Source organism: Giraffa tippelskirchi, chromosome 12, assembly GCF_054371585.1.
Source record: "Giraffa tippelskirchi isolate mGirTip1 chromosome 12, T2T-mGirTip1v1.2.pri, whole genome shotgun sequence".
In the NCBI taxonomy this organism is placed as follows: Eukaryota; Metazoa; Chordata; class Mammalia; order Artiodactyla; family Giraffidae; genus Giraffa; species Giraffa tippelskirchi.
Window position 1 is genome coordinate 99,469,415 of NC_137286.1, and position 16,144 is coordinate 99,485,558.

The 16,144-nt window shown below is 38.8% G+C and overlaps 1 protein-coding gene and 1 pseudogene across 14 annotated transcripts in view; one reads left to right on the forward strand and one right to left on the reverse strand.

Annotated features, from left to right (window-relative positions):
* Positions 1-5,589: 5,589 nt before the first annotated feature.
* Positions 5,590-16,144, forward strand: part of N4BP2L2 (NEDD4 binding protein 2 like 2) — a 61,436-nt gene continuing 50,881 nt past the window's right edge. For 9 of the 13 annotated variants that reach the window (XM_081549221.1, XM_081549230.1, XM_081549233.1 and 6 more), the window contains exons 1-2: positions 5,590-5,739; positions 7,300-8,555. In XM_081549221.1, the coding sequence (XP_081405347.1) occupies positions 7,300-8,555 (1,256 nt within the window). In that variant the 5' untranslated portion in view covers positions 5,590-5,739. The remainder of the gene's footprint in view (positions 5,740-7,299; positions 8,556-16,144) is intronic. The other 4 variants (XM_081549231.1, XM_081549225.1, XM_081549232.1 and 1 more) reach the window with 1 other exon arrangement.
* Positions 13,512-15,182, reverse strand: LOC145529247 (elongation factor 1-alpha 1-like; annotated as a pseudogene). Its single transcript, XR_014071063.1, has 2 exons — positions 14,761-15,182; positions 13,512-14,702 (listed from the first exon to the last, which is right to left on the reverse strand). The product of XR_014071063.1 is annotated as an elongation factor 1-alpha 1-like (transcript).

Consider the following 16,144-nt stretch of genomic DNA (forward strand, 5'->3'; position numbering starts at 1 on the left):
TGTGAGAGTTGGACTATAAAGAAAGCTGACTGCCAAAGAATTGATGCTTTTGAACCGTGGTGTTGGAGAAGACTCTAGAGAGTCCCTTGGACTGCAAGGAGATCAAACCAGTCCATCCTAAAGGAAATCAGTCCTGAATATTCATTGAAAGGACTGATGCTGAAGCTGAAACTCCAATACTTTGGCCACCCAATGCGAAGAACTGACTCATTGGAAAAGACTCTGATGCTGGGAAAGACACGAGGCAATAGGAGAAGGGGACGACACAGAATGAGATTGTTGGATGGCATCACCGACTCAATGGACATGAGTTTGAGCAAGCTCCAGCAGCTGGTGATGGACAGGGAAGGGTGGCATGCTGCAGTCCGTGGGGTTGCAAAGAGTTGGACACAACTGAGTGACTGAACTGAACTGAAATTAATATGTCTAGTTGATGAAAAAATGCTTTAACAAAATTCAACACTCAGTTGAATAAAAATACAGAAAAGTACTAATAAAAGAACAATAAAAATTAAAAACTTTTACATGGAAAAACAGCCTAAGCACAGGAAAAAAAAAAGACAAATTAGGAGAAAATATCACAAGAAATATGCTAGATATAGGGGCTTCCCAGGTAGTGCTAGTGTAAAGAACCCGCCTGCCAATGCAGGAGACGTAAAAACACACTGGTTTGATCCCTGGATTGGGAAGATCGTCTGGAGGAGGGCATGGCAATAGACTCCAGTATTCTTGCCTGGAGAATCCCATGGACAGAGGAGCCTGGTGGGCTATATTCCATGGGATCACAAAGAGTCAGACACGACTGAAGCAACTTAGCATACACACACATGCCAGATATAAGGCTAATATCCTTTTTATATAAAGACATTTCTTAATTGAGTAAGAGATTTAAAAATTCCAACAGAACACGAGCCAAAGAAAAACAGTCAGTACACACACACACACACAAATACAAAGACTGTCCCCACTCACTATAAGAGAAGTATACATTAAAACTACACTGACATACCATTTCTCATTAATTACATAGGAGTAACAGCTGAGGTAAACTGGCACTTTCATATGTTGCTAGTAGGAATACAAAATGATACAACCTCTGTGGAAGAGAATTTGGAAATATGCAGTACATATGGATTTACCCTTTGACCTAGAAATCCCACTTTCAAGAATTTAAAAGTATGCCTCCTAAAATATAAAAACACAAGGTTACTTACTATAGCATTATTTATGATTGCAAAATATTGGGTGCTACCCAACATCCAAAATACTGGTTGCTACTCAAACATTTATTAAGTGAATAAACTATGGTACATCTACACCATGGAGTACTATGCACCTGTAAAATACAATGAAGAAGATCTCTCTAAGTTGATGTAAAATGATCTCCAGAAGATATTGTTAACTGAAAAAACAAAACAAAATTCAAAACTGCATATATGGTTTGTTTACTTTGGAGTAAGAAAAGAGAAACAAGAAAACACACATATGTCTGCTTATTTTTTGCAAAAAGAAACATAAGAAGGATATATCAGAAAACAAGAAAATTGTATATATATAAAAGGTTGTAGGGAAAAGGGTTTAAGAGAGATGGAAGAGAGTGATATTTCTCTGAATATACCCTTTTGGATGGTTTACACTTTGGGAAACATATTATTCTACATATTTCAAAAGTAAAATGAAATCATCAGTAATAGAAGGAAAAATAAACCAAAACTGGAAATAGAAAAAAATCAACTCAAGTGTATTTCAAATAACTAACATAAACCCATGGAAACGTAATAGGGTAGTGCAAGAGAAATAATTCAAGTTACTTTTGTACCTAGTACTTTGACTTTCAACCTTCAATCTACAGAAGAAAAATCACAACCAAGGCTTGAACCCTTTTTAGTCAATTTGCTTAGGTAAATATGTGAATGTAGCAATTCTGAAACTATTTTATGTGTAATGCAGGATTAGCAAATAAATGTGCTATGAGGAAACAAGGTTCTCACTGTTGAAGAAGGCAGACACAGGTATGAAATGGGGATGGCAACAAAGAACACTGTAAAGCTACTATACATAGAATGGATAACAACAAGGTCCTACTATATAGCACAGGAAACTATATTCAATATCCTGTGATAAACCATAATGGAAAAGAATATAAAAAATGTATTATACAAAAAACTGAATCTGCCATATAGCAGAAATTAACACAACACTATAAATCAGTTATACCCTAATAAAAATTTTTTAAGAGAACATTGTGGAATTATATTGGAATTTTAAGTATCAATATTTATGTTTTTTTAAATAATAAAAAAAAAAATCTGTTGCCCTCTCCCCACCTTCTGTTTACTGAGATGACCTGAGAGCAGTAATACTCCAGTATCAATAAGCACTGTTAGGGCCAAGGTCTTAGCTTCTAAATACCATTCACTAAGGGGGCAGGGGTGTGGGGAAGAAACCAGACTTGGAGAAATTTTTGATTCCAGATCATGAGTAATGAATGAAGCCTGGAAAATCCTGTGCCACAAGGTAAGGAAGTACTCAATGTGCAGGTCAAAAGGAGTCAACCCAAAGCTGGGCAAACTTCAAATAATTTGAGCATCAAAACAAATAAGGATGGGGACTTCCCTGGTGGTCCAGTGGTTAAGAATCCGCCTTTCAAGGCAGGGGACGATGGTTCAATCCCTGGTCAGGGAACTAAGATCCACATGCCAGAACTGAGTCTGAGCACCACAGTGAAGATCCAGTGTGACAAAATAAATAAATAAATAAATTAAATAGATAAATAAGGAAAGGAGAGAAGAGACAAATCTCCTATGCAGAAGAATTCACAAGAAATTATTTAAATAGTCTAATGAAGGGAGAGCACTCCAGAAATGTGTGCTGTGCACAATGACTTCCTTCCAAGGAGTATGGCAGAGCAAGCAGGGGAAAAAGAGTAACTTTACAGTGAAGAAACCTAACCAACACTACTCTGGTGATCAACATATATAATCACAAACTATGTTGGTTGTATGTACACCTGTTATAATGTTACGAAAAAGACACTTTACCTCTGTGGTTTCCCTCTCAAAAACCCATAATCCCAGTCTAATCATGAGAAAAGTATCATATAAATTCCAATAGAAGAGCATCATCCTACAAGGTTCCTGACTAGTTTTCCTTAAAATTGCCAAAGTCATCAAAACCAAGTGGAGTCTGAGAAACCGTCACAGCCAGCAGGAGACTAAGGATAAATGACAACTCCATGTAATATTGCATCCTGGATGGAACCGTGGGACAGACAGGACATTAGTGAAAAACTAAGGAAATCTGAAAAACGATGGTCTGTCCTTAACATTAGTGTATCAATATTGGTTCATTAATTGTAATGATGTACTATAATACTGTAATACTATATATATATATACACACAATATATATATAAAATACTATAATACTGTAAGAGATTAGTAACAGGGGAAACTGTATGTGACGTGAATGGGATACATGGAAACTCTGTACTCTACTCAATTTTTCTCTGAACCTAAAACTGTCCTAAAAATAGACTATTATAAACTAATAAACAAATAAGAACAGCTGCTGCTGCTGATGCTGCTAAGTCGCTTCAGTCGTGCCCGACTCTGTGCGACCCCATAGACGGCAGCCCACCAGGCTCCTCCGTCCCTGGGATTCTCCAGGCAAGAATACTGGAGTGGGTTGCCATTTCCTTCTCCAGTGCATGAAAGGGAAAAGTGAAAGTGAAGTCGCTCAGTCGTGTCTGACTCCTAGCGACCCCATGGGTCTGCAGCCTACCAGGCTCCTCCACCCATGGGATTTTCCAGGCAAGAGTACTGGAGTGGGGTGCCATTGCCTTCTCCGAATAAGAACAGCAATGGACTCTAACTTCTTAAACAAAAAGGAACATGTAAATTCATACTGATAGAATATAAGGGGGCTTTTCCTTTTAGTAGCATCAAAACTTTCTATTTAGTAGATCAAACCAGTCAATCTTAATGAAAATCAACCCTGACTACTTGTTGGAAGGACTGATGCTGAAGCTGAAACCCCAGTATTTTGGTCATCTGACATGAACAGCTGATCCATTGGAAAAGACCCTGAAGTTGGGAAAGATCGCAGGCAGAAGGAGAAGGCCTTCAGAGTATGAGATGGCTGGATGTCAACACCCTTGAAATGGACATGAACTTGGACAAACTTTAGGAAATGGTGAGGGACAGGGAGGCCTGGGATGTGGCAGTCCTTGGGATCGCTAAGAGTTGGACATGACTGGGCAACTGAACAGCAACAAGCATCAAAACTAATAAATGTGGTGGGCTTGAAGGAGGTAGGGTGGAAAGAAACACAGCAACTAACATTGTAAAGAGCAGTTGCAGTAAAAATCATGAAGGCAAAATCTTAAGGTAGAGCTTGATTAGGAGTGAGACATTTTCTTGGTTTCAAAGCATTTTTTCACAGATTGCTTAAGGGATAAAAAAGCACGGGAAAACCAAGTGAAGAAACTACAACACCTTGATCCGGTGATAAAAATTAATACCATCTTATAATGGATAGATAAGACATTCTGTGCCTCCGAATGTACCATCCCGAGGAAGAACACAACTTCACCCATGTGGTTGTTTCCACCAAGGATGTATGTATAATTTGAATCTAATCACGAGGAAACATCATAAAGATCGACGAGAGAATTTGTATTTGAGGACGAGTCTGTCACTGTAAGGGGATGGATTGCTCTCGGTGAGCCCTCTTGGTCATAAGGCTGTTAAATAATCCAATGCAAACATTAGAGACTGTGATTTTAACTACTATATTTATAAATTAAAACGCTATCGCAACGGGTTTACTTATATACGTATTTAAACACGTGTGAAGAGATTAGCAGTTTCCCTGCAGGTGAAGGAGCGGGTCTAGAGAAAGGGGAGACGGTGGGAAGAGAGAAGGGACCCTGAGCAGAGGACTGCCAGTTGTTCAGTTTGTGGTTATTTCTAATTTAATAAACACTTATATAGCACTTATTTTTACCAAGCGCTGTTCTAAGTGCTTTCCACAAGTTGATTGTTTTCACGAGAAGGCTCAGAAAATGGTCTTTAGTTCCCAAAACAAAATACAGCTATGACATTTTAAGTTATTTTATCACAAGTACCTTTATCTGTTATCAAGGCTCTGCTGCAGTGATTCTCTTCTTGGACAGAAAAACATGAACCTAGTCATTGACTGGTTTTTCGTAGAAATGTTAGTAAGCCTAGTTGGCGACATGAAATGTTAAGACCCCTTTTAAAAGTTTTTGTATATCCCTAAAAGCCTTAAAGCATGTACTCAGAACAGCTTATGTATCTGTTTGGGGTGTCAGGCACTCACAGTGTCTTTTCCTTTAGGAGTGAACCCCAGACCAGGTCAATGCCTGTTTTAGCCTAAGTTGGTATTTCTAAACAACTTCCCGCCTCCAACTTAAGAACTACTTCCGGCCTTCGCTTGTTGTCCTCAGCGCGTATGTGAAGCAATGCATTCTGGGAGAAGTTGAGATTTCCAAGCTGGGTGTGAATTCCGGACTTCGTTTCCCACAATGCCTTGGCGCAAATTCGTAATTCCTGCCGGGGTAACTGTGAGGTGGTCGCCATCTTGCGTACGGAGTGGCGGCTTGTTTCTCGGCTCCTGAGGGCCGGGCTTTCAGTCCCACCCGGTCTCTTGTTTGGGGAAGGTCTCCGCGCTTCTTTCACCTACTTTTTTGAAGTCAATGCAGAACTGTGGTATAAGGTGAGTAAACAGACCATTTTAAGCGAGGTGGGGTTGTGGTGGGGACGTTTTTCAGTTTCTTCAGTGGCTTGGCTTCTCGCCGGCGCTTGACTGAACCCTTTAGGTTAGCCGTAAACAGGAGCCGGGAGTGAACCTTTGGGTCTCGGAGCTCTTTGGAATTCCTAGACAGAACCTGAACGTGTCTCCTTTGGGACAGAGAAATTGGGTGAAGCGCTTTTGCTCGGGCTGCCCTGTTTGGAGGTCAGGAGGCCTTAGGGTTTAGGTTGTGTATAGGCCTCTCTCTCCTTTCTCTTCCCTGGGACTTTTCTGCTGTTTATAATGAGCAAAGGAGAAGCTGAGAAGCGGCCTAGGAGGGGCCTGTTTCTGGGAGGTTGGCGTTCTCTTCAGGTGTGTTTTCTTTCAGTCCCCCTGGGGCCTTCCTGTCTCATTCGTGTTTTTGACCTTTCCTTTTGCTCTCGTATTGGAGAAGGCAGTGGCACCCTACTCCAGTACTCTTGCCTGGAAAATCCCATGGGTGGAGGAGCCTGGTAGGCTGCAGACCCATGGGGTCGCTAGGAGTCAGACACGAGTGAGCGACTTCACTTTCACTTTTCCCTTTCATGCACTGGAGAAGGAAATGGCAACCCACTCCAGTATTCTTGCCTGGAGAATCCCAGGGACGGAGGAGCCTGGTGGGCTGCCGTCTATGGGGTCGCACAGAGTCGGACACGACTGAAGCGACTTAGCAGTAGCAGTTTGCTCTCGTATGGGGGAAAGGAGGACCAGAGAGCGGGCGGAATGAAGTATTGACCCAAACAGGCTTTTGAATTGCACTGTTGAGGGTCCCCAAAAATTTTCAGGGGAAGCAGAGTTTATTTATCTACGAGATGGACGAACCATCTGGAAAAGATGAGGGCTTTGATTTGGGGAGTTGCCAGATTTCTAAACATCACGTATTTCTGTCATTCTCAGAACAACTTAAGTTACTGTTTTTTTCTTTAAAATTAATGTAATACACACACTTGGAGACACTTTTACTCTCCTCGCAAGAATAGGGCCTATAAAGACTGACATTTCAGTTAATCTGACATTTGATTGCTAACAGTTGTGGTTGTCTGAGGTTTGCTAAGGACCTAGTGATTTTAAACAGGAAGACATTTATGATACAGTTTATCACAACCGGTTTGGATATGTGTCATTTTGGTTGGCACGCTTACTCTCCCTTTTAGTACACGATTGTATATCTGTATCATCGAAATGTGTATTACTGATTGAGCTTTCCAAGTTTGCTCAAATTTTTGCTTAGGTTCTCTGAATTCAGAAATACATCAGTTAGATTAAAGAGGAGATATAGCTTTCTTTAAAAAAGGATGATGATTTACCTTCAGTGAAACCCCTGCTTTAAATCGTAATGTCATAACAGTATTACGTGGTTATAAAATTACAGCTTTAAAATATTCATGTTTTGTGAAAATGCTTTTTAAATGCTTATATCAAATTGTTTTTTTCTATTGTTTCTGAGGAAACTTTTGTTTAGATTTTTAAAAGTATTAGTTATTAGTTGTGTGATTTGCTCCTCAGATGCCTTATGGTGAAATTGAAGCCAAATCCGTGGGACATGAGGAAGAACTAATAAGTGAACCATGCTCCAAGAAATTGAAGTCTACTGAAGAGGCATATGTTTTCCCCCATCATGGTAGTGGTAATTTTCACAGAAAGCAAGAGAAAACTGGAAGTGATTGGACCCCTGTAACCATCACTAATGTTAGAGGACGTAGTTGTCCTCAGGAGGACAAAACCCAAACTACAGATTTGCTGAAACCTGTGCATGATGGGATGCCTAGTGACAGACCGGATGTTATCAAGTCTGTTGATTCACAAGTTGTACAGGATACGCATCCTCCATTGGTATCCACAGATGATGAGATATATAGCACAAGTAAAGCATTTATAGGACCCATTTACAAACCCCCTGAGAAAAAAAAATGTAATGACAGGAGGAATCAAGCAGATACTATCAGTGGTAGAGATGGCAAAAGAGAACAAAAGAAACAGAAATTTAACTCCAAAAAATCAGAGATTGACAATGAATTGTTCCAGTTTTACAAAGAAATTGAAGAGCTTGAAAATGAAAAAGATGATTCAGAAAGCAGTTGTAAGGAACCCGAACCCTCTCAGAAACAACTCATTCCATATTATCAGAGCTGTAATAATGATCTGTTAAAATCTGAAGAAGAAAAGAAAAATTATCTTAGTAATGGCCTTCAACCACATTGTGGTTATCAACAGTGCATGGGGAATGAGCCAGGTAAATATCCTTGTAATGGACAAGTAGTACCTACATTTTGTGACAATTCATTTACTTCCTTCAGGCCTGAGTGGCAAGCAATGCATTCTTTTGTAGTACCACAAGACCCTCATCTTCCCAGTTTTAACTATCACTTAAATATTCAAAGATTCAGTGTTCCACCAAATCCACCATCAAATATTTTCCATGCCCAGGATGACTTTGAGATGCAGAATGGATGTTTTATAAATAGTTGTCATGCTAACTGGGATTGTTTGACTTTTGATGAGAACAATGAATATACTGACTGTAGTGATATTACCAGTAGTGATCATCCCTCTAGAAATGACTACAGTGTGCAAGATGGGTATGCGAGTAATGGTTTCTGTGAAACCAGTGAAGGATACTGGAAAGATCCTTCTGTGGACGAGTGTAATGGAACAGACAGGTTTATGAACCAGCAGTTTCAAGAGGAAAAGTTACATAAATTGCAGAAGTTACTTATTCTTTTAAGAGGTTTGCCTGGTTCTGGGAAAACAACATTGTCTCGGTAAGTAAAGGATACCAAGTGAATTCTTGGTAATTTATTGCTTAAAGATCATGATAGTTGTAATCAATGGCAAATGCTTTTATGTGTCTTGTAAAAAATCTTTTAATTTGTTATACTTGAGAATGGCATATGATGATAAATATTTAAAAAGATGTTTTCTGATAGAGGAAAGGAGAATTGACATATTTATATTAAGATCCTGTTAAGGACTTTAAAAATAGATTCACTGTGTGAAATAATGGCTGTGATGAAAGCAAATGCTATTTGAGAACTGTGCTGCCCTTCAAGTCAGCTAGCTATTCAAGAAGAGTTGGATTCATGGGTAGAAAACTTGAGCTTTGACTCAGTTATTTCAGTTTGTGACCGTGGACAGGTTTCGCCGTTAATGAATAATACTTATTTTTCTGGAATTATTATGAGAAGCAAATGGGATAATAACCCAAGGAAAGGAATTTTGAGCTTGTTTTAAGAACTGTGTTGTGTTCATACCATTATTGATGGAGGGAACCTTTTTGTGGTTTCTTTAAGGAGTTTGAAGTGAGCAATATCTGAATTAGTGGAGTTAGAACTGATGATGTTTTATTGTGTGGTGAAATGTTTCAAATTCCTGTCTTTGTTTACATTTTTAAAGTATTGATGGAGTCAAACACATGTGTGCAGCTGTGAAAAACAATACAGATTCTTTGTAGTTTAAGTCGGATGATTCGAGGTTTATGCTAGGAAAGAGGGAAAAGAGTTTATTTGATGTCTTTGGGTGATGATAAAAAAGTCCAAGGAACTATTTTGTAAATGGTTTATATTTATTTGCAAGATAGTCTAAGCAACTTAAACAGTATTTCTTAAGAAGCAAGAAATTAGAGAAAGACTTAAGTTATATAGACATTTCAAGCTAGATTGTGAACTGATTTTGTGAATGAATTTTAAGTCTGCATTTTGATTCCTTTTTAGTGAAAATTTTGTAGAGAAAATGATATTTCAACCCTTCTTTAGAAAGGATAGAAATTAAGAATGAAGTCTTACAAACATGGGCGTTCTTCTAGATTTGGAATATCAGAAAAGAGATGGTTGGAAATTGGATGAAGGTATTTTCTGGTGAGGGCCTGGTGTAAAATGTAAAAAAGAAGAGTTAGGTTTGGAACAACATATTGGAGTGTGTTGAAACTGAAAGTGAGTGGCAATTCAGTAGAAGTTCAAGGAGACATAATTGTAGTGGGAGATGAGAGGTGATTATATTTAATATGTTGTTGTTCTGTCGCTAAGTCATGTCTGACTCTTTGCGACCCTGTGTATATTTCTTTATTTGAGGAATTAGGTGTAATAAGAATGGAAGTTATAGTCAAAACTACCATTTATGTTACTGTTTTTAGGCTTAGAGTGCTTCCGTATATAACCCATCTTGGGAGGTGAATTAGTCTTTTCACTTTTTAGAGGCAGCAGAGGCTAATAAAAAATGAGTTCAGGTTAAAGGACTGGGAGAAGTTATGAAAATTGGTAAGAGTTCAAAGTGGGGATGTAAATGAGAGTGTGTTTCTTACCTAATCCTTCACTTTAATATCTATCACATGGGTTGCTCTATACCTGAGTCCTGGCTTTGAATGCTGCTGCTAAGTCTCTTCAGTTGTGTCCCTGGCTTTGAATAGCTTGGTTAAAGCAGCAGAAGTATCTCTTTAGGTCAGCACTTTTTAAATGAAGTAGGAATGGTTGTTTGGGATTGTATATGAAGCCACATATTCTCTAGTGAGGAATGGTTTCATGTAGGATTTAGCTTTTCAAATGAGCTTTGAAAAAAGGAATAAAGATTTGGAAGATCAGAGTTGAACTGATTTGGGGCACTAAATTAAAATATAACATTGTTTAGTATTAATATGTGGTAATGAGTTATAGTGGGTTAGATAAATTTCATATTCTTTTGGGATAGTATTCAAGTCCCTTTCTTCCTTTAGTCCTTACCTACCTCTTTATCTCCATATCCTTGTGCACTTGAACTAGTACCCTGCCTTCCACTGCAGGAGACATAATATGCGTCCTTTCATTTTTCTCAAGATTTTACTTATTTAGAGGTTCTCTTAGTTGCCTCCACTTTTGATGTTTTGGTTTCTCATCTCACCCTCAAGACAGCATTATCTTTTTATTTACTGATAACTGACCTAAGCCAACTTGGTTACAAGTCGCAGAAGCTTAGTGTTTACCACATCTTCATGAACAGATTTTGATGAAACCAGTCTTACATTAAATTTGAATACAGGTACAGACTTTAAATATTTACAAATAAACCTGTGCAAAACAGTTCACACAACTTCTGTAGGTATGACAAGGTGCCAGCTCTTTGTCCTCTTAGGTAAACTGATGGCTTTTTGATGAAAGGTTTGTTTGAGGCAGAATTCAACAATATTCTGTAGGTAGAATTTTGTTGCTGTTGTAGTTGACAATCAGCCGAACTGAATCTTTTGATTCTATGGTTGGTCTCAGGACCATTTAGGGAACAAGTTTTGGGTATCATTCTTAGGGGTATGGGCTAAAGATTTTGCTAGATTCTTATACTGTGTTCTTGCAAGGAGGAGGCATAAATCGAAAATACTTCAGCAAATGTACATTTCTTATATGCTACAGATTTCACCAGTGAGAGTATTATCAGAAGCAGTAATTTCATATTAGCAAAATGTCTGGAGTTGATCAGGAATAAAAGATAATTGAAGCACTTGTCAGAAAGAGAGAGTCCTACTCTGCTGACTTTGATGATGAAGGGACCACGAGTCAAGATCGATATATAGGTTGCTTTTAGAGGAATGCTAGTCTGACCACAACTTGATTTTAAGCTAATGAAACTGATTTCAGACTTCTGACCTTCAGAACAGTAGGATAATAAACCTGTGTTGTTTTTAGCCACCAAGTTTGTGATAATTTGTTATAGCAACCATAGAACACAACAGTTTGAACAGAGGAAGAGATTTTTTTTTTTCCTTCCTTCTGTTGGAAGAGCTCTCAGTTTAAACTCCAGAGGGAAGATTGACTTTTTCTTACGTAGGGTAATTCTCTTCTTTCAAGGAGTGTTTGGAGAATGAAGTGTCCCAGTAGTCTTGGGCCAGAGGGTATGCAAGGCCACTCAGTACATAAGGAGGTAAAGAATTCATGCAGTATCGGTTTTACTCTAGAGTTTTTTCTTTTAAATCACTTCTATTTTTAAATATATATGATGTGTTATAGAAAACATATGGTTCTTAGAAATTAAAAAAAATAAAGCATGAAAATTACAAAGACTCTATATATAGTAGACCATTTTGGGGAGTAGAACTCTCAAAATGACGTTTAAAGAATACAATTCACTTGTTACTCAAGTGAAAGATTGTAAGTACAGAGTAAATTTTTTTATCTATGGTTGTGTTACAAAGTTCCCTGAAGCTGACTTGTTAAAGCAATAAACATTTAATTGACTCACAGTTTCTGAATGACAGGAATCTGGATGCCTCTGGCTCAAGGTCTCCTAAGGATGCTATGATTACTATGTTGCCTTGGGCCGTGTTTTGGTCTGAAGGCTTGTCTTGGGGAAGACCTGCATGGAATATCTCTCAGAATTGTTGACAAGACTCATTTCCTTGTGAGCTACTGGATTGAAGGCCTCAGTTCCTTGCTATCTGTAGTCTGTAAGGTCTCCTGAGTTGAGGGGATTATCCAAGGGTGTGGACACCAGGAGGCAGGGATGTTGTGAGCTATTGGTTTTGGCTCTCCCACCATTGTTTGTGTGATTTTGACTGCCTGATTGCTGAAATTATTTTCATTTCTGAATTTGTTTAATACCACATTGGCAAGGTTGTTGTGAGGATTCAATGGAATTATAGAGGTATATATATAAAATGCTTTGCACATACTAGGTCCTCAAAAAGATAGATATTTTGAAAAAATACGAGTCAAGTGGCCAGTGGGACCACATCTGAAATTTTTATTGTATACTTGATTTCTCGAAGGTCTAAATTTTGGCATTCTGAGAATCCATTATAGTACCTGTTGTAACTTGGGAGGGTTCTAATAGAATCTGACTAAGAATTTTGAAAATACTGATAGTCTTAAATAATTTACTTTTGGTTCAGATGGTTGATATGACATTAGATATATCTAGATTGATAAAGGTATTTTTGAGATAATTCACGGAGTTTTGAAACGATGCATGAGCAGTCTGGGAGGAAAAAGTCTCCCCAAGCTAAAATTATTTGCTGTAGTTATGATTTATACACCTAAGATATTCTTCATTGAGATTTGCTCATGTTTGATGTTGACATGGTTTAATGATATAAATTGATTTACTACCCCTTCCCACTTTTTTTTTTCTGAAGCGGTTAAGCATTTCTTGGGTACAGAAGATCCTATACTCTTGTAGTATGGTATTATTAAATCTAGAAGATCATCTGCTAGTAAAGTAGTAGAACAGAGGGGAAAAAAACATATATGTTATCTAGGAAAGATAGTATCAGGTTTCTGGTACTTTTAAGCATAACTAGCTATCATCTAGTTGATTATGATCAAAATTTTTTTAGAGAATTGAGCTTTGGTTTGGAATGCTAATATTGTGGCATTTTTTATCAGTTATAAACAAATAGGATGCCAAATGTGTTAGATGGTATATTTTGGGAAAATCATGGCCACTTAAAAGAGAAATCCAGCTTTATCCTCAAACAACTTAAACCATTTACTTTTTTTTTAACTTATTTTTTAATTGAAGGATAATTGCTTTACAGAATTGTGTTGGTTTCTGCCAACTTCAATATGATAAACCATTTACTTTGGTTTGTTTAAAGTAATTTGAATTAAAATTCTATAAGTGGAAGTATACAGTACATTTTTTACATTTATGTATGATTTTATTTTTATATAAAATGTATGCAATTTTATTATCTGAGGAAAGGAGAGATGTTTGTTATTTTAATAGTTGAAATTCTTTGTTACTTTTATTAGGAAGTATTCTTTTTTTTTTCCTCATTAAACTTTTTTTTAATGGGTCTCAAATTCTGTGACAGATTTTTGATCAAGTTGTTTTCATTAAAAAGTACTGATTTTAAAAACTAATAACTTAAACTGCCATACACAAAACACATGGTCCACAAAAACATTCTCCTTTCCTTCTGAAGGTTTTACGATGCATTGTTATCATTAACCAGTCTTTTACTATTAAACTTAAATGGCCAATTGAGACAAACAGTTCTGAGACCGTTCTTCCACCACTGATTAAGACTGGGGTGGCAGGTATTGGGGATAATATTCATTTAGCCTTCTGAGCTTTCTGGGCAGACTTGGTGACCTTGCCAGCTCCAGCTGCCTTCTTGTCCACTGCTTTGATGACACCCACAGCGACTGTCTGTCTCATGTCACGCACAGCAAAACGGCCCAGGGGAGGATAGTCAGAGAAGCCCTCGACACACATGGGCTTGCCAGGAACCATATCAACGATGGCAGCGTCACCAGATTTCAAGAATTTAGGGCCATCTTCCAGCTTTTTCCCAGAACAATGATCAATCATTCAGCTCAGCAAACTTGCAAGCAATGTGAGCTGTGTGACAATCCAGCACAGGTGCATAACCAGCACTGATTTGGCCTGGATGGTTCAAAATAATCACCTGAGCTGTGAAGCCAGCAGCTTCCATGGGTGGATCATTTTTGCTGTCACCAGCCACAATGCCACGACAAACATCTTTGACAGACACGTTCTTGACATTGAAGCCCACATTGTCCCCGGGAAGGGCTTCACTCAATGCTTCATGGTGCATTTCTACAGACTTACTTCAGTTGTTACATTGACTGGAGCAAAGGTGACCACCATGCCACGTTTGAGAACACCAGTCTCCACACGACCCACAGGGACAGTACCAATACCACCAATTTTATAGACATCCTGGAGAGGCAAATGCAAGGGTTTGTCAGTTGGGCGAGTTGGTGGCAGGATGCAATCCAGAGCTTCAAGCAGGGTGATTCCGCTGGCATTGCCGACCTTACGGGTGACTTCCCATCCCTTGAACCATGTCATGTTAGCACTTGGCTCCAGCATGTTGTCACCATTCCAGCCAGAAATTGGCACAAATGCTACTGTGTTGGGGTTGTAGCCAATTTTCTTAATGTAGGTGCTGACTTCCTTAACAATTTCCTCGTTATCTCTTCTGGCTGTAGGGTGGCTCAGTGGAATCCATTTTGTTAACTCCAGCAATTAGTTGTTTCACACCCAGAGTGTAAGCCAGAAGGGCATGCTCATGGGTCTGCCCGTTCTTGGAGATCCCTGCTTCAGATTCACCAACACCAGCAGCAACAATCAGGACAGCACAGTCAGCCTGGGATATCCCTGTAGTTTTTGATGAAGTCTCTGTGTCCTGGGGCATCAATGATGGTAACATAGTACTTGCTTGTCTCAAATTTCCACAGGGAGATTTCAATGGTGATACCACGCTCATGTTCAGCTTTGAGTTTGTCCAAGACCCAGGCATATTTGAAGGAGCCCTTTCCCATCTCGGCAGCCTCCTTCTCGAACTTTTCAGTTGTTCTTTTGTCGATCCCACCACATTTGTAGATCACATGGCCAGTCGTGGTAGACTTCCCTGAATCTACGTGCCCAGTGACGACGATATTGATGTGGGTCTTCTTTCCCATTTTGGCTTAGGTTTAACAGTGGTTTTCACGACACCTGTGTCCTGGTGGCAAACCCGTTGCGAAAAAGCAGGAAGTATTCTTGAATCATCCCAGGACAATATCATCCATCCCACCACCTTCTATTCCCTTCCCCTTCTCAAAAAGAGATTATAGAATTATATATATTCAGTTCAGTCCACTCCATGAACTGCAACCTGCCAGGCTTCTCTGTCCACGGGATTCTCCAGGCATGAATACTGGAGTGGGTTGCCATGCCCTTCTCCAGAGGATCTTCCTGACCCAGGGATGGAACCCACATCTCTTAAGTCTCCTGCATTGGCAGGCAGACTCTTTACCACTAGCACCACTTCTGAAGCCCAATAAAATGATAATCCAATTGCCTAATGGTTGAAGGAGGGGAGATAAAGTGAAAGTTGCCTCAGTTGTGTCTGACTCTTTGTGACTCCATGGTCTATACAGTCCTTGGAATCCAGGCCAGAATATTGGAGTAGGTAGCCTGTGCCTTCTCTAGGTGATCTTCACGACCTAGAAATTGAAACAGGGTCTCCTGCATTGCAGGCGAATTTTTTGTTATTGTTGGATCCAAATTGTTCCTACTGTTTTTTCCCTTTTCTCAGCACACCTCCAATCTCTTTCATGAGTTGCTGGTTATGAGAATTCTCTTGCACAGAACACTTGTCAATCTCTCTGTGCTTAGAAGTTAAAGGTGGTAAATCGTGAGAACAGACCTTGATTACCACTGACTTGTTCTGAGAGTGTGTTCTTTGTTTAGTATTTAGTAGTTAACTTCATTTAGTAATTTAATCTCTTAAAAATAAAAAACATGACTATACGCTGGAGGATCATAGACTGTTTCACAGCCTTAAACCTCAAGTCCTACTTTTAGGTCATGCATGTTTGTGCTTTATAGAAATAGTATATCAAAGCTATCAAAACTATTTTGGGTCAAATGTAGTTTTCCT